We start from the raw sequence: 17,446 nt of genomic DNA, 5'->3' as shown, positions 1-17,446 counted from the left end.
GGATTATCTCAGATTAAGGTGACCAGATAGCAAGTGTGAAAAATTGGGAGAGGGGGTGGGAGGTAATAGGAGCCTATATAAGAAAAAGACCCAAAAATCTCAGATGCTCAGTGGAGGATAATTTAAACAGTCTTTCAGGCTCAAAACAAGGCACAATCAAGCCCCTTTATATGGTCAAAAGAGCTGTAGGCAATGGGACTTCCACCCAAGACACTGAGCCTTGTGCCTAGACCAATGCTGACCCAGACAGATGGATAGGGCTCTCCCTGGTTGCAAAGGAGGAGGCTAGGCTGTGTATGTCGGAGGTAGGAAGACAGGAGAAGCAGTTCTGAGTGTGACCCAGGGGAGGAAGCAGAGAGACAGGGGAGGGTTTTTTGGGCACAGAGCTTGCGGGGTGTGTGGTGGGGAAGGGACAGATGTGGGGATTCAGGAGCAAGGAAACTGCCTGCTGCTGTTAGTGTTCAGGGAAACGGTACCCTGTAAATAAACAAGGCCACCCCTACAGAAGGGGGGCTGTGTCCGGGAAAGCAGTGGCGACTCTGAAAAGGAGCTAGGGGTGGACAAACAACTCAACATGAGCTCGCAGTTCAATGCAGGTACAAAAATGGATCTTGTTTTCCTTGGCTGTATAAACTGGGGAGCAGTGAGGAAGAGCAAGGGGATGATTTTACCTCTGTGTATAGCATTGGTGAAACCAATACTGGAATGCTGCGTCCAGTTCTGGGGAGTGCTTTTTAAAAAGGATGCTGAAAAATTGGAGAGGGTGCAGAAAAGAGCCAGAGGAAATTATTCAAGGGCTCAAGAAAATGCCTGACAGTGAGAGACTTGAAAGCTCAGGCTGTTTAGATCAAGAGGTGAGTCTATGACAGTGTAAAGCACCTTCATGGGAGGAAAATACCAGGTAGTAAAGGGATGCTGAGGATGCTTTCAGCCCAGTTCCAGGTGGAGTTTAAACCTAGCAGAGAAAGGCAGAACAAGAACCAAAGGCTGGAAGCTGAAGCCAGACCAACTCCAGTTAGAAATAAGACACCTTTATTTCACAGTGAGAATGATTCACTATTGGATCAAACTCTCAAGGGAAGGGGTGGATTTTCCATCTCCTGACGTCTTCAAACCAAGGCTGGATGCCTTCCTGTAAGAGCTTTAGCCAAACCCAAGTCGTTGGGCTCAGTGCAGGGGTATCTGGGTGACATTCTCTGACCTGTGATATACAGGAAGTGATACAAGAAGATCTATGGTCCCTTCTGGCCTTAAAAGGTATGAAACTATGAAAATGAGTTGTTGTCTGAGGAGCCATTACTTGGGTCTCCCAGTCTTGCTGCTTGTCCCTAGTCTTTTTTGGGCAAGAGGGCATGGAAGCAGCTTGGGTGCTATGTAGAGCCAATTTTGGGCTGTTTTCAAGGGCAAGATATACTCCAGACGCTGCAGTGGTTGATCATTTGCTTCTTGTGTTGGATGAAGGTCAGATGCTGATGACTGGATCTGTAGGCCTTTCACAGCCTTAGTCACAAGGCGTTGTTAACTCAACGGCTCATACTAGCAGTCACACACCCCTCAACTCCATTTCTGGGAGAGCAGTCATCCATTCATGTGGAATGACATGGGGTTATTTTCTGTGCTCCACTGGGCTGTGTGGGGAAAGGGGGACTGCAAGTTGGGATTCCTAGCTCTGGGACAGGCGTGGGGTCTAGTGGGTGAGAGCAGGGGGGCGGGGACAGGGAGTCAGGACGCCCGGCTTCTATTCCTAGCTCTGGGAGGGGAGTGGGGTCTAGTGGGTGAGAGCAGGGGGGAGGGGGCAGGGAGTCAGGACTCCCAGCTTCTATTCCTAGCTCTGGGAGGGTTGTGGGGTCTAGTGGGGAGAGCAGGTGGGGTGGGAGTCTGGACTCCTGAGTTCTATTCCTGGCTCTTGGAGGTGAGTAGGGGTCTAGTAACTAAAGCATGGGGCCTGGGAGTCAGGGCTACTGGGTTTTATTCCCAGATGTGCCTGGGGAGGAGGGTCTAATGGGTAGAGCGGGGGGACTGGGAGTCAGGACTCTTGGGTTCTATAGCCAGTTCTGGGAATAGAGTGAAATGGAGTCTGGTGGGCAGGGCTGGCTCTGGCTTTTTTGCCGCCCCAGGCAAAAAAGCCGCCGGCCGCCCCCCCCCTGCGGGGGGGAGGGCAGCCTGAGCCCCGGCGGGGGGAGGGCGGCGAGCCCCAGCGGGGGGAGGGCGGCCGGAGCCCTGGGAGTAGGGCGGCGAGCCCCGGCCGGGGCTCCGCTCTCCCCCCGGCGGCCAGAGCGCAGGGGGCAGGGCGGCGAGAGGGCGGCAAGCCCCAGCCAGGGCTCACTGCTCTCCCGCCGGCGGCCGGGGGGAGGGCGCCAGGGGAGAGGGCGGCCAGAGCGCCGGGGGGAGGGCGGCGAGCCCGGCCGTGGCCCCGCTCTCCCCGGGGGCCGGAGCGCCGCGCCGCCCCCCTCCAGGTGCCGCCCCAAGCACAAGCTTGGTGGACTGGTGCCTGTAGCCGGCCCTGCTGGTGGGTTAGCAACGCATAGCAGGGACTTGGCGTCAAGGCTCTTGGGTTCTGTTCCCATCTCTACAAGGGGTTTACGATCCAACAGTGGAAATGGGAGGGACTGCGAGTCTGGATTTCTGGGTTTTATTCCCTATTTGAGGAGGAAGTAGTATAGCCTAGTGCAGGGGTCAGCAACCTTTCAGAAGTGGTGTGCCGAGTCTTCATTTATTCACTCTAATGTAAGGTTTCGCGTGCCAGTTATACATTTTAATGTTTTTAGAAGGTCTCTTTCTATAAGTCTCTAAGGGAATACTAAATTATTGTTGCATGTAAAGTAAATAAGGTTTTTAAAATATTTAAGAAGCTTCATTTAAAATTAAATTAAAATGCAGAGCCCCCTGGTCCGGTGGCCAGGACCTGGGCAGTGTGAGTGCCACTGAAAATCAGCTTGCTGCGTGCCATAGGTTGCCTACCCCTGGTCTAGTGATCACAGCAGGGGATTGGAAACTGAGATGCTTGGGTTTTGTTCCAAACACCGGGAGGCGTGGGGGCTGGGAGGTCCCTCTCCCAACTGGCTCGGGGGGCGGGGCTCGCTCTGCGTGCTGCCAGGGCTGGTGAGTGCGGCCAGGGAAGGGGGCAGGCAGGGTGTAATGGTGAGTGTCTGGGAGGTGTGTGTGGGGTGCTGGGCTGCCTGTCATTAGGACTACTCTCTGAGTAACTGCTCACCAAAGTGAGTAAGAGGGTCATGGTCTGGCCCAGATTTTGCTGAAACTAGGTCAGATGAGAATACAATGAACTGTATTGTATGTACTGAAATGTACAAATGATACAGGTCATAAAGTCTTGTAAAAACCAGCCACTCACACACACCCAGGCGAGACGAACATTGGTATGGAAAGGATGATTTGCATTCAGAGTCAGTGATTATTCTGACCAGGATATGGCATCCCACTTCATGATGGCAAATTCTGAAGGTTTAAAATAACTTTAGCCACAACAAATAACACACCAAAGCTTTAATGCAAACCTGTATTTGATTCAAATTATTTATGCTGTGATATTTTAAACATGCATCCCCTCTTTAGATGGGCTTGATCAAAACTGACAGGCAAAACACGGTGAGCAATGTCAATTAAACTTTATGGGTCGAGAGGGTTAGGGTTAGTGATCGGGCATTTTTGGTTTTTCAGGTTATTTTCCAGTGTAATGCAAATTTACAGTAGTTTACAGTTCTGAACCACAGTGCATACCGTAGGACAAACTACAGTGGGCACGTAATAGCACGTAAGAAGCACAGAGACTGCGCAGTTCTTTTCAGTGGCTAGCTATCTAGCTAACGGTCTTCAGCCGAAAACCCCACCTGAAATGGCAATGGCAAGGGAGGAGCCAACTACCAAAAAACAAAAAAGACAGGTGCAGATATAGGACAGAATGGGAAGCCACTTACACCTGGATTCAGAAATCCTATGAGTGTGATTCAAAAGCCTTTTGTAAAGCATGCAGGAAGGAATTTACCATTTGCCCTGGCGGTGAGTCTGATGTTAAGCATCATGCTGAATGAAAAAATCATGGACAAAACACCCAGACTCACAAGAGCAATACCCTGGTCTCACATTTTTTCAGCAAGCCAAATGAATCCTTCAAGATAACAAGGTTATCGCTACCGAGCTAATTCAAGTTTACCATACAGTAGTCCATCAATACTCCTATCGTTCGTGTGACTGTGAACTTAAACTGGTACCTACCTTGTATCCAGATTCAACGATTGCAAAGCACATTAGCTGTGGCCGGACTAAAGCGGAGGCATTGGTCAAAAATGTGCTGTCCCCACTCTCAACAGAATTTTTAAAAGATCTCAGCAAGCCAGATGGTCCCTATTACTCAGTTGCCACAGATGCATCTAACAAGGGCAATGTGAAAACTTGCCCCTTATCACTGAGATACTGGACACCTGAACATGGGGTCCAAGATAAACTGTTAGACTTCTATGAACAAAGCTAAGAGACTGCAGAGGCAATAAGCAATACATTACTTGAAAAACTTGCGACACGCAAACTAGACCTAAACAAAGTGTCTGCCTACTGTGCTGATAATGCAAACGTGAATTATGGAAAGCAACAATCGGTGTACCAGAATTTAAAAAAACAAAATGAAAATATCTTGCCAGCAAACTGCCCTGCCCATGTTGTGCACAACGCCGTGAAACATGCTAGCAATACCCTACAAGTTGACCTTGAGACTCTGGTGATTAAGATGTTCAATCATTTCAGCAGCTCTGCTAAGAGAGTAGCAGCATTGAAGGATATGTTTGACTTCGTGGCTATGGAGTATGCCACTTTACTGCGCCATGTTCCGACGCGCTGGTTGAGTCTTTTCCCAGCTGTAAACAGGCTTGTAAATATGTGGCAGGCTGTTAAGTGCTACTCTGTTTCTCTGGGCAGTGAGAAGTGTCCAAAATTTCTGTGGATGCTGTTCTCGGACAGGGAAAAGGGTGAACAAGGTGAGGGGGCCTAGCAAAGTTGAGGTTCATCTGTTTTTCCTCCAGAATGTCCTGAAAATCTTCAATGATACTGTGCTCTGTTTGGAAAATGAGAGTATGACAGCATGTGAACTGTATGCCATAATGAATACTCTGAGAATTAAACTTCAGCAACAGAAAAATGACATATTCTTTGGTTCCAAAGTTGAAAGTGCATTAACTGAGATGCTGCCTGACACTGCTGCATGTCTCCAGAAGGACTTCATGATATTTTACAATGTGTCGATCCTATATTTGGAGAAATGGTTTGATTTTTGTTTTTTTTCAACAGTGCTTGAACATCAAAGTTAATAGGGTATTTGAATTCAACGATCTGTCTGCAGCTGTGACAGCTGTAAACCTTCAGAAAACAGTGGATCTTGATCAGCTCTATGATGAGTACTGTATCATCAGACATCAACTCCAAGTTGGAGCCTGGAAACTATTCATTTGGGGAACTCTGGTCTGAAGAGCTGAGAAACAAGGACAGTAGCACTGAATTCCTGAACGTGGCAAAGCTGGTGTCATACATGCTCAGTATACCCGTAAGCAACGCATACTCAGAACATGTATTTTCAATCATGAAAGGTGCATGGACTGACGTCCGGAATCGAAGCAGCATAGACTTGGCGCGGAGTGAAACCCTTGTCAAAATGAATTTCCAGATGAGTTGCAAGGACTTCTACAGCTTTGTGATTGCCCAGAAGCAAGTTATGGCTATGGCAAAGTCAGCCAAAAAGTGCTAGACTTCTGGCATATCTGAGAGAGATGCAAATTGGGAAGTTGATTTATTGACTGAATAAAAAACCCGGCCCTTTACCCCTGTTTGTTTAGTGTACAAATAAATCTGTATGTTTAAATATGCATTATGACTAAGTCTGTAATTTAGACTCACTGATTCCAGACCTCTGTAACGTAGTTTAGTTCAGCTGTCAGTGGCTGGGGCAGAAGGCAGGACTGGGGGCCTTCCCTCTGTGACTGCAGCTGGAGCTAGAGCTAGAACCGGGACCCTTCACTCCCCTGCCCTGCAACTGGATCTGACTTTGCAACCAGAATCCTGCACCCCTGGCCCTGTGGCTTCTACTGGAGGCTGGAGCTGGGGCCATGAGTCCTTGCCCTGTGGCTTGTGGTGCGGGCTGCAGCAGGGGCCGTACAACCCCTCTTGCAATCCCCCAGCTGATTCCTGGGGCCCCCTGTCATGGCTGTGGTCAGGGTTGTGCACCTGTGTCTGTCGTCGTCGTCTTTCTTCGCCCCCACCCCCCCACCCCGCTCACCCAATGTGTCCTGATATTTCACTCTTGCGATCTGGTCACCCTAATTAGCAGTCACACACCCCTCAACTCCATTTCTGGGAGAGCAGTCATCCCTCCATTTCTGTGCTCCACTGGGCTGTGGGACAAGGGGGACTGCAAGTTGGCATTCCTGGCTCTGGGAGGGGAGTGGGTTCTAGTGGGTGAGAGCAGCGGGGAGGGGGCAGGGAGTCAGGACTCCTGGCTTCTATTCCTAGCTCTGGGAGGGTTGTGGGCTCTAGTGGGGAGAGCAGCTGGGCTGGGAGTCTGGACTCCTGAGATCTATTCCTGGCTCTAGGAGGTGAGTAGGGGTCTAGTGACTAAAGCACGGGGCCTGGGAGTCAGGGCTACTGGGTTTTATTCCCAGATGTGCCTGGGGAGGAGGATCTAATGGGTAGAGCGGGGGGACTGGGAGTCAGGACTCTTGGGTTCTATTGCCAGCTCTGGGAATAGAGTGAAATGGGGTCTGGTGGGTTAGCGACGCATAGCGGGGACTTGGCGTCAAGGCTCTTGGGTTCTGTTCCCATCTCTACAAGGAGTTTATGATCTAGTAGTGGAAATGGGAGGGACTGAGAGTCTGGATTTCTGAGTACTATTGCCTATTTGGGGAGGAAGTAGTATAGTCTAGTGATCAGAGTGGGGGATTGGAGCTCAGATGCTTGGGTTTTGTTCCAAACACCAGGAGGAGTGTTATCTTGTGGTTAGAGTAGTAGTAGAGTATTGATAGATGGGAGTCTTGGGTTCTGTTCCCAACTCTGGGAGGGGAGTGCGGTCTAGCGGTGAGGAGGAGGGGGCTCTGTGAGTCAGGACTCTTGGCCTCTATCCTTAGCTCTGCCACTGACTTTCCGTTCATAACTTCGGTCATGTTGCTCTGTGCCTTACTTTGTTATTCTGTAACATGGGTACAATAATACTCACCTAACTACCATGAGGGTGTGAGGCTTGCTTAAGCAATACGCAAAAAGCCCTTTGAGAGCACAGAGAAGAGCAGAGTATGATTGTATGGGATGGCTGTGTTCCCCCCAGAGACTGAGGATGTAACCAGAACCAGCATCTGTACTTGAACCCTGAGCCTAGCTTGCAAAGAATGCAGAACCTGCCTTCAAGAAGAACACTGTCAAATGCAACAGAAACTGTTTATTTGCGACAGCATTTCACATAGGTATTTTCTTTGTACAGTAAATAGTTGCTTTTGCCCCAGGTCTAGGTGGAGTTTAAACCCTACATGGATCGGGATGAGCCACATTTTGATCCCTGTTAACTGGATTTTTTTAACTTGAAAATGTGCATTTTATTAACACAAAACATGGGGACAAGGAGACAGATTCTCAAATCCAACCAAGGCAGCTGAGTTAGGTCTGTCTATGCTGCAGTCAGAGGCTGCAATTGCAACTGGAGCAGACATACCCCAGCTCGTTTTCATCTCGCTAGCTTGGCTTCCAGAACAGTGACGCTGCAGCAGCCCATGCTTCAGGATGGGCTAGTCCTGTGACTAATGACCCAGGGGTCCAGACAGGCTTGTACAGCCTGTGCTGAAGTATTGCTCTGGTACCTGAGGTCTCTCTGTGGTCCCATGTCTATATCACAAAGCCCCCACAAGGTGCATCATGGCTACTCTTCCTGCCTCCCAATAGATTCTACTAACCGTGTCTCCAACTCCTCTATGGTCCCAGGCAATGGCACGTTGAGCGTCTCTGGCAGGAAGGTCGCTGCAATACCGGAGATGATTGGGGCAGCTCCATAAATGATCAGTGGCAGGAAGGGAATGTATTCCTCCAACATCTTCACCAATGGGGCAAGGATGCTGCCCAGGCATGCCATGGTGTTGCTCAAACCCATGCTGGTCTGCCTGTGAATTTGAAATCATAACAAACAGAGCTATTAGCATAAGCCACAGTGGTGTGAAAAATCTGGGCTAAGGAGCTCACAGGCAATAAGACAAGCAGTACCTTTCAGCCAGGCCCTGTGGACTAGTAGAGTGACTAGGGAATCAGGACACCTGGGTTCTTTTCCTTGCTCTGCCACTGACCCACTGCGTAACCTTGAGCAAGTCACTTCCTCTCTCCGTTCATCCCTTTCTCCTCGCACCCTCAGTCTGTCTTCTCTATTATGATTGTGAAGAGCCCAGAGATTGCTGTCACTATGTGTCTGGGCAGCACCTGGCACAATGGGACCCTACTCTCAATTTGGGTGTGTGCAGTGCCTCATACAATGGGGGCCCTGATCTCACTCGGGATCTGTGGAGTGCCTGGTACAATGGGGACCTGATCTCAGTCAGGGTCTGTGCAGCAGTTGGCACCATGGGGCTCTGGTGTAGTCTCTAGGTCCTAACTTAACAAATGGGAACTTTCCTGGGGGCAGGTTACCACACAAGTGCAGGGTTTCTTGCAGCTGGGATGGGGCTAGCTAGATCTTTGATCTGATGTGGCAATTCCTAGTTCCTAGAAGGGCAATTTTGGGTGGCTAGACTGAGACACCTCAGAGAGCCCTCACTTTTCAGATGGCACATCCTCAGCATTTGCAGAGAATCAGGCCCAGTTGCAGTGCCCTAACGTGGGCATCCCTTGAGGTGCCCAAAATCACTAGTAGAGCTGGTCGGGAAATTGTTTTCCTGTCCCATGATACATTTTGAGATTTCAAACATTTTTTCCATTCTGAATCAGGACGAACCATTGACGTTTCAAAAAATTTTGTGAATTCAACAGTATAAAAAAAATCTTGGTTTGGGTCCCTCACATCATTTCATTTCAATTTCGATTTATGAATTTGTACAAAAAAGGGTTGTTGTTTTTTAATACACATTCCAAAACACAGTTGTTTCCAACCAGAAAAAAATGAAAGTTTTGTGTTGGAAATGTAGTTTCCAACCCCTTGCCACCCTCACCCGCCCATTTTTTTCCAACCAACCCTTTCCCGTGAAAAGCTTTGGCTTTGATGAAATAGATTTTTCCATCAGAAAAATACATTTTGATGAAAAATTCCCAACCAACTCTAATCACTAGTGACTTGGCTCTGGTCTTTTGCTGTTCCACGGGGCTGCATGTGAAGTTTGAGCTGCACCCTCTGAGTTTTTTCTATATACCTAATCACTGTGCGGTACAGCTCACTCGTGTAGAGGACGACACAGTTAAAGGAGGCAGCAAGACAGCCTTTTCCAATGACAGCCAGAACGATGCACAGGGTCTTCAGATCTTAGGAGAAGCACACAATGGAGGAGGGGTAAGCACGTGGAAAAGGCTGAAATGCTCAAGAAGGGTCAGGAGTCAGTGGGATGTATCCCCAGCCCCTGGTGCCAATGGGGCCAGATCCCCAGCTGCTCCATTAAAGCCAAAAGGGGCAAGAAATCAATGCAGCTGGGCTAATTGACACCAGCTGAGGATCTGTGCCTCAGTTTGCCATCTAGAAATAAGAGTGATAGTCCTTTCTGTGTTGTCTATTTAGATTGTGAGCTCTTTGGGGCAGGGCCTCTCTCTCCCTTTAGGTCTGTGCAGTACTCGGCACAATGGGGCCCTGATGTCATCTGGCGTCTGTGCAGCACCTCGCCCAATGATCAAATACTAATAATCATTTACCTAGCTTTGTTTGTGAAACTGGGTCTGTCACCCCACGCAGACAGCGGCTCATCCACTTCGCAACCATCTTACAACAGGCCAGCCTGGATCAGGCTGAATATGTCTCTCAGGTTGCTTCATGGGGAAGTGCCATGGCAACTGGTGTCATAAACACGTGTCAGCTGCTTCAATCCTTGGCAGCAGCAGGTGGTTCTGTACCCTGCAGTACCTCAACCACAGAACACAGCTGTGACGTATTGGTGGGCTTGAGCCCCATTAGACCTTATGGATCAGCTCTCCTGGCTCCTCTCCCTCCCCTGCAGCTGAACATATCAGCCAGGCTTTGGACCTTTGGTAGGACAAAGGCTTGAACGCTTCTGGTTCTAACCCTGAAAATCCAGGACACCATATAACCACCTTGTGGGACAAAGATGTTGGCTAGGATAGAGAGTCCAGCCAGGATGAGGGTCAAGGTCTGTGTGAACCGGCGCCCGATGAAGCCGACTGTGAGGACTGAGATGAACTTCGCTGGGAAATCAACAGCTCCAAAGACCAGCTGGATCAAGAAGATATTGACACCGAAATTCTGCAGGTCCATGGCCAACCCATAAAAGGCAAAGCTGGAGGAGAACCTGGGATGAAGCAGACAGGTATTGATGCATAGAGAGTCCTTATCATTGAGTTTATTTGTTACACGCATGTTCCCTTTCAGCAATAGGCCCTGGAAATGTGTTTAGTGGTTGGAGTCAGGACCCCTGGGTTCTCTTCACTGCTTTGGGTGGCAGTGTAGTCTAGTGGGTATACTGCACTGTGTTCTGTTCATAGCTGTGGGAGGGGATTAGGGTCTAGTGAGTTAAACTGGGGAGCAGCTGGGAGCCAGGACTCCTGGGTTCTGTTTCCAGCTTTGGAAGAAGAGTGGGGCCTAGTGGTTAAAGCAAGAGGGGACTTTGCTCTGTTAACTCTCAGAGAGGAATGGGGGCCAACAGCTGGAACAGGACACACTAGGCACCAAGGATTCCTGGGTTCTTTTCCCAGCTCTGCACACGGAATGTGTCCTAGGACTAGGAATAGGTGACTATAGGAGCCAGGACTCCTGAGTCCTATTCCTGCTTCTGGGTAGAATCATCTCCTGATAGTTTTCTCTACATCCTGTCTCTCAGGTGGGATTTACCGAAGTCTAGCTACAACATACTGAATTGTGATCTAGTGGGATATTCAATCAAGGTGAAATTGACTGTTACTGACATGCCATGGGATGAAGTGGAGCGTCAGTGGGGCTTAGTAGAGCTGAGCAAAATTTTTCATCTAAAACATTTTCAACACAAAATGCAGACTCAGTGACATCAAAATGCTTATGGAATTCATGTCCCTTTTGCTGAATTGTTTCAGATTTAAAAAAGCCCCACAAAACAAAAACAAAATAAAATCTAAATGTTTTCAGTTTTGGTTCAAAATGAATCTTTGTCTCAAACATTCCTTTAATTTTATTTTAAAAAAATCTTAATATATTTGAAATAAAAACAAAATGCTTCAATTGATTTTTTTTTCAACTTTTTGATTAGTCAAAGATTAAGAAAAAAATGGTTTTCTGTTCAACCCAAAATTATTTTTTTTACTGATTTTTTTTTTTTTTTTTAATTCCCTGCGGGTCAAAAAATCCATTATTTGCCCTGTTCCTCAGCAAATTGTCATGTCTGGTTTACTTGCTGCAGGTCTACTTATCATTCTCTCAGCTTCCTCTTTGTGTGAACACAAGAGCCGACTAACCATACAAAGCAGAGGCAGAAGGAGATCCGGCGTACAACAGGGGTCCGCACCAGGTCGAAGAAGGTATGGCTGCTCTTTGCAGAGGCTGTTTCTTTCTGCATGTTGGATCTCAAGACCTGGGGAGAGAAGAGAGTTCTGGGTAACGGCATGGGGCCTCCATGGTGGGAAAGGCCTGGAAACCGAGCTGGGGAATGGGAGGGAATGAGATTCTGGATGATCCAGTGCTGCCAAAATTCTTGTCTCACAGCAGGCCTCAGTACAGACAAAATAAAGTATATGTCGAGGGAGGGAGGGAAGGATGGATAGAGAGAAGGGTGTGCATGGGGATGGATGGATAGTTGGATGGACAGAAACATTTGTATGGAGACGGATGGATAGAGAGGTGTGTGTGGGTGGATGAAAGATAGATGGAGATTAATAGAGATATTATGTGTATGAGTATATGTTTATAAAAGATGGATGCTTAGATGGCTGGATAGGTAGTTATGTATGTACAACTATAGGTAGAGAGATTGATAGAAGATACCTTGTAGGTATGGGAATCCCATTGTACGAAAAAGAAGTCAGACCATGGTGAGAATGCCATTGCTCAGGGAACACTAAAGCCAGTTGCGCCACTGGTGTATATGTGCAGAGTCCCCAAGACATGAGTGCAACCAGGCTGATTTATATCTGTTTGTCTCGCATGCCTATATCGGCCGCTGGAGTTGGTGGGAGCTCTCAGCCTCTCTGGGATCCAGTCTTACCTCTATGTCGAGTCTGTCTCCTTCTTCCTCCTTCCGGTTCATGCTGGCCATTCTCTGGAGCTGCTTCACTGCCTCGTCGGGTCTGCCGGCTATCACCAGCCAGCGGGCGGACTCCGCGAACCACCTGGGAAGCAGAAGATATGAAAACACAACTGCACAGAACACGCCCATTGCACATGTTGAACTGCGATTATCCCCACTGGAGCACGGTGCTGTTCTTCTACACTAGGGGCAGTGCCCAAAGCCAGTGCAGGGCACAAGCAGTGATAGAGGCAGCAGGGAGCATGTTGTGGAATATCCTCCGTGGAACCTGCATTCTCTGGTCTGTCTCCTCCACCCTGCTACTTGCGGCCCCCTGCTGACAGCCAAGTGTTACTGCAACTTGAAGCTCCATTCCCGCCAGGAGACTGCCCAGTGGCAGCAGGTGGTACTGCACCTTGCCATGCATCAGGAAGGAAGGATGGTGATAGCCGAGACCTGACTTCAATTCCCTGCTCCCCTGCAGACTTCTTGTGCGACTGTTGCTAGTCACTTAGTCTGTCTCTGTGTCTGAATCCCCTCATCTGTACAGTAGGGTAATAGCACTGCTCTCCCTCAGAAGGGTGTTGTGGTTACAGCTGGTCAGCACTTTTCTGCTGAAATATTTTTCCATTGAAGAATGTGGATTTGTCCAAACTGAAACTGTTTGCAGGGAAAGGTCGGTTTCAGTGAATCTCTTGATTTAAAGAAAATGGAAAAAGTTTCAAAATTTGTCGTTTGTCAAAATTAAAAGTTTCAACAATTTTGCTTCAAAAATTTTGATCATTTACACTTAAAAAAAAGGGGGGGTGGAGGTGTTAAAAAATAAACAAGCTCCAGATCAAAAAGAAAAATTTCAAAATTATCAAAAGGAAACATTTCAACTGACCCAACCGGAATATTTTTTCAGATGATCAATTCACAAAAGTTTTCCTGGTTTTGACTTTTGGCCAGTTTCAGGATGGGAAAATTTTTCAAAGACTCTCATGTTTGTTGCCAGCCAGCTCTAGCTGTGAGGATAAATATATTAAACACTGTGATGTGCCTAGATACTATGGTGATGGGTGCCAGATAAATACCCATGATAGGTCAGTTCCTCATATTACCCAGCAGTGACATCATGGGTGGAGTAGAGCCCTCTTTGGTTTCACTGGAAATTTTTCGCAATATTTAAAATTTTTCCCAACAAAACAAAAGTTTTCATTTTGTTTCCATTTTGAAGTTTGTTTGTTTTTTATTTCCTCTCCCCCCCCCTTTTGCTTTCATTTTTCCACTGGAAAATGGGGGGAAAGTAGAAAAAAAGTCTCCAAAACACTGAAAAAAGTGAAAAATTTAGAACAACCCCCCACCCAAAAAAATCCTGAAAACTAAAATAAAATGTTTGCTTTCGTTGCAAATTTTTGAAGGAATTTTGTTGCGGGGGAGCCATTTTTCATGGAAAACAAATTTAAGACATCAAATCTTCAACTCTCTCTATTCATACGTTATCCTCTGAGTCTTGCCATTTCCGTGGTTTGCTGAAACAATTCCAGGTTTGAAACTCCACAGCTTTCATAGTTCTTTCTTCATTATTTGTATTACCGGAATGCCCTGAAGGCCCAGTCATGGGGCAGAACCCCATTGTCCCACGAGCTGGACAAAAAGACATGTAAACAAAAAGACAGTTGCTGCCCCAAACAGCTTATAATCTAAGGACAAGACAAGCAACAAAAGGTGGATACAGACGGGGGAACACAAGGAAACAGTGAGATAATATTGGTTAACATGATAGGCAATGGTCTCTGCACACCAGCAGCCTAACCGTCGTCAGGTTTTTTGGTAAGCCACACAGCAAAGGAGAGTTAGAAGAAGGACAATGAGGTACCTTTCCTGATGTTTACCGGGGAACTCCTCCCAGGTATGAGGGGCAACATGATAAAATGCACAAAGATGCTTGTTTGAAAATTTAGCAAGCGGGCAACGGAGGCATTCATCCTGGGCCAATCGGAGTTGGGAGTCGGCATTGTGCTAGTGAATGACAGATGGGATAGGTATGGTGCAGTAGGGCATGAATGGCTTTGAAAGTGAAGAGGAGTCATTTTTATGTATGATGTGATGAAGAATGGGGAGCCAGTGGAGGGCTACAAAGAGAGGTAACATGGACAAAGCGATGAGACAGGGAAATGATCTTTGCAGGAGTGTTTTGAATGGATGTAAGTGGAGCAAGATTACATTTGCCAAGGCCAAAGAAGAGGATGTTGCAGTAATCCAGATGCAAGATTATGAGAATTAGGATAAGAGATTTGTTTGTTCTACTGGCTTAAAGTTTGTCTCATTGCAGCATCCAGTGAGAAAAGCAGGATGGAAGGGGAATGGATCAGAAAGGATAAGGGTGAGCTAACCTACCAGGAGTAGATGAAGCAGATGAAATAGGGCAAAGACACCACAAGCTGCAGCCAGCGCCAACTGGAGATGACGTAAGCCACCCCAGCCAGAATGAACTGCCCGATTGTGTAGCAGTATCCATACATGGTGCCCACAACGGCCCGTGTGCGGGTGGGTGTCTGTTCCACAGCTGGGGAGAGACACACACAAAGGGAAAATAATCTCTCCGTCCTTGGGCTGATGACCTCCAGTGGTGAGAACCAGCACAAGCGGAGGCAGCAGGAACATGTACAAACAGTCATCCCCTGGCTCTTTGAGGCTGAGATGAAATAGCTGCCCAGAACCTGCATTCCCTGAGCCATGCCTCCTTCCCCTGCTAGTTGTATCCCACCTAGTGGTAGTAGGTGGTACTGCACCCTGCTGGAGGCGCTCCATTCCCCCTCGCCATGGCAGCAGCCAGTACTGCGCCCTGCAGCAACTCTAGTCCCCCAGTGGCAGCAAGCAGTACTGTACCCTGCAGGGTTGCAGCAGCTCTAATACCCCACAATGGCACACTTATGCACCCTGAAGTACATCAGCCACAATACACAGCTGTTATGTAACTGAATAGGCTGAGTCCCATTAGCCTCTGATATCAGTGGTCTACAATTTTTGAGAAGTCGTCTGCTTCAGAGATAAAATGTACTATTTAGTATGCACTTTGATGTGCTGAATTCAAATATGACAATTAAAACAACTGATTGGCTACTGTTTCTAAGATATTTAAGTTTTTACATTTTATGTCTATGTATATTGTGTAGATAGTAGTAGAGTTTTAATCATAAATTGTAAACCTAATTTTCATGTGTTTATGGTTCCTTTACATATTTCACCTGTCCTGTTTATGTAACACTTTAAAAGTCAGCAAAAGGGTTATATAAATAAAATTTATTATGAAACAAAAGGCAAAAAACTATTATGTACATAGTTTAGTCCTATTCAGTGTCTACTCGGCGCTTCTTGGCTTGTCTCTTGTATTCATTAAATGGAGCATCTCTTGTCACTGTCCAGCAATAGTCTGTAAGCATTGATGGGCTCCATTTGCCCTGATAGCGTTTCTCCATTGTTGCAATGTCCTGGTGAAATCGCTCGCCGTGCTCGTCACTCACTGCTCTGCAGTTCGGTGGAAAAAAATCTAGATGAGAGTGCAAAAAATGTATTTTTAGTGACATGTTGCAACCAAGGCTTTTGTATGCCTTGAGGAGGTTTTCAAAAAACAACCTGTAGTTGTCTGCCTTGTTGTTTCCGAGAAAATGTATTGCCACTAACTGGAAGGCTTTCCATGCCCCGTCTTTTCCTTGCCATGCAGTGCATGGTCAAATGCATCATCTCGAAGAAGTTCACGAATCTGAGGACCAACAAAGACACCTTCCTTTATCTTAGCTTCACTTAACCTTGGAAATTTTCCACGGAGGTACTTGAAAGCTGCTTGTGTTTTGTCAATGGCCTTGACAAAGTTCTTCATCAGACCCAGCTTGATGTGTAAGGGTGATAACAAAATCTTCCTTGATTCAACAAGTGGTGGATGCTGAACACTTTTCCTCCCAGATTCCAATGACTGTCGGAGTGGCCAATCTTTCTTGATGTATTGGGAATCTCTTGCACAACTATCCCATTCGCAGAGAAAACAGCAGTACTTTGTGTATCCAGTCTGCAGACCAAGCAAGAGAGCAACAACCTTCAAGTTGCCACAAAGCTGCCACTGATGTTGGTCATAGTTTATGCACCTCAAAAGTTGTTTCATGTTGTCATAGGTTTCCTTCATATGGACTGCATAACCAACTGGAATTGATGGCAAAACATTGCCATTATGCAGTAAAACAGCTTTAAGACTCGTCGTCGATGAATCAATGAACAGTCTTCACTCATCTGGATCGTGAACGATGTTGAAGGCTGCCATCACACCATCCATGTTGCAGGCTACAAGATCACCTTCCATGAAGAAGAATGGGACAAGATCCTTTTGACAGTCACGGAACATGGAAACCCTAACATCACCTGCCAGGAGATTCCACTGCTGTAGTTTGGAGCCCAACAGCTCTGCCTTACTCTTGGGTAGTTCCAAATCCCTGAGAAGGTCATTCAGTTCACCTTGTGTTATGAGGTGCGGTTCAAAGGAGGAGGATGGGAGAAAATGTGGGTCCTGTGACATTGATGGTTCAGGACCAGAAGTTTCATCCTCTTCCTCGTCTGCCTCAAGTGAGAATGATTCTGGTGTATCAGGAACCAGCAGTCATTCTCTGTGGGGTACTGGGCGTATAGCTGATGGAATGTTTGGATAATGCACAGTCCACTTTTTCTTCTTTGACACACCTTTTCCAATTGGAGGCACCATGCAGAAGTAACAATTGCTGGTATGATCAGTTGGCTCTCTCCAAATCATTGGCACTGCAAAAGGCATAGATTTCCTTTTCCTGTTCAACCACTGGCAAAGATTTGTTGCACAAGTGTTGCAGCATATGTGTGGGGCCCACCTCTTGTCCTGATCTCCAATTTTGCAGCCAAAATAAAGGTGATAGGCTTTCTTAACCATAGTGGTTATACTGCGCTTTTGCGATGCAAAAGTCACTTCACCACAAACATAGCAAAAGTTATCTGTACTGTTCACACAAGTACGAGGCATCTCTGCTCACTTTCGCTAAACAGAAATGTGTCCCTTTGCAAAA

At 47.1% G+C, this 17,446-nt stretch overlaps 1 protein-coding gene across 1 annotated transcript; it reads right to left on the bottom strand.

Moving 5' to 3' along the window:
• Positions 1-3,487: 3,487 nt before the first annotated feature.
• On the bottom strand, positions 3,488-15,455 carry LOC101949562 (solute carrier family 22 member 6-A-like). Its single transcript, XM_065553005.1, has 5 exons — positions 12,360-15,455; positions 11,614-11,729; positions 10,264-10,478; positions 9,378-9,486; positions 3,488-8,144 (listed from the first exon to the last, which is right to left on the bottom strand). Exons 1-5 carry the CDS (start codon positions 12,528-12,530, stop codon positions 7,907-7,909), a joined length of 849 nt encoding a protein of 282 aa, XP_065409077.1. The 5' UTR covers positions 12,531-15,455; the 3' UTR covers positions 3,488-7,906.
• Between the last annotated feature and the right edge of the window lie 1,991 nt (positions 15,456-17,446).

This window comes from Chrysemys picta, chromosome 7, assembly GCF_011386835.1.
Source record: "Chrysemys picta bellii isolate R12L10 chromosome 7, ASM1138683v2, whole genome shotgun sequence".
Lineage (NCBI taxonomy): Eukaryota > Metazoa > Chordata > Testudines > Emydidae > Chrysemys > Chrysemys picta.
Note: the sequence above shows the minus strand (reverse complement) of the source record. Positions and strands in the feature narration are given on the sequence as shown.

Bases quoted from the DNA above. Each gene is read 5' to 3' on its own strand.
- LOC101949562 (XM_065553005.1), bottom strand. From the start codon at position 12,530: ATGGGCGTGTTCTGTGCAGTTGTGTTTTCATATCTTCTGCTTCCCAGG. The intron at 10,479-11,613 runs GTTAGTCGGCTC...GCTTCATCCCAG, and splicing joins TTCTGCCTCTGCTTTGTATG to GTTCTCCTCCAGCTTTGCCT. The intron at 9,487-10,263 runs GTGGTTATATGG...GCTTCTCCTAAG, and splicing joins CAACATCTTTGTCCCACAAG to ATCTGAAGACCCTGTGCATC.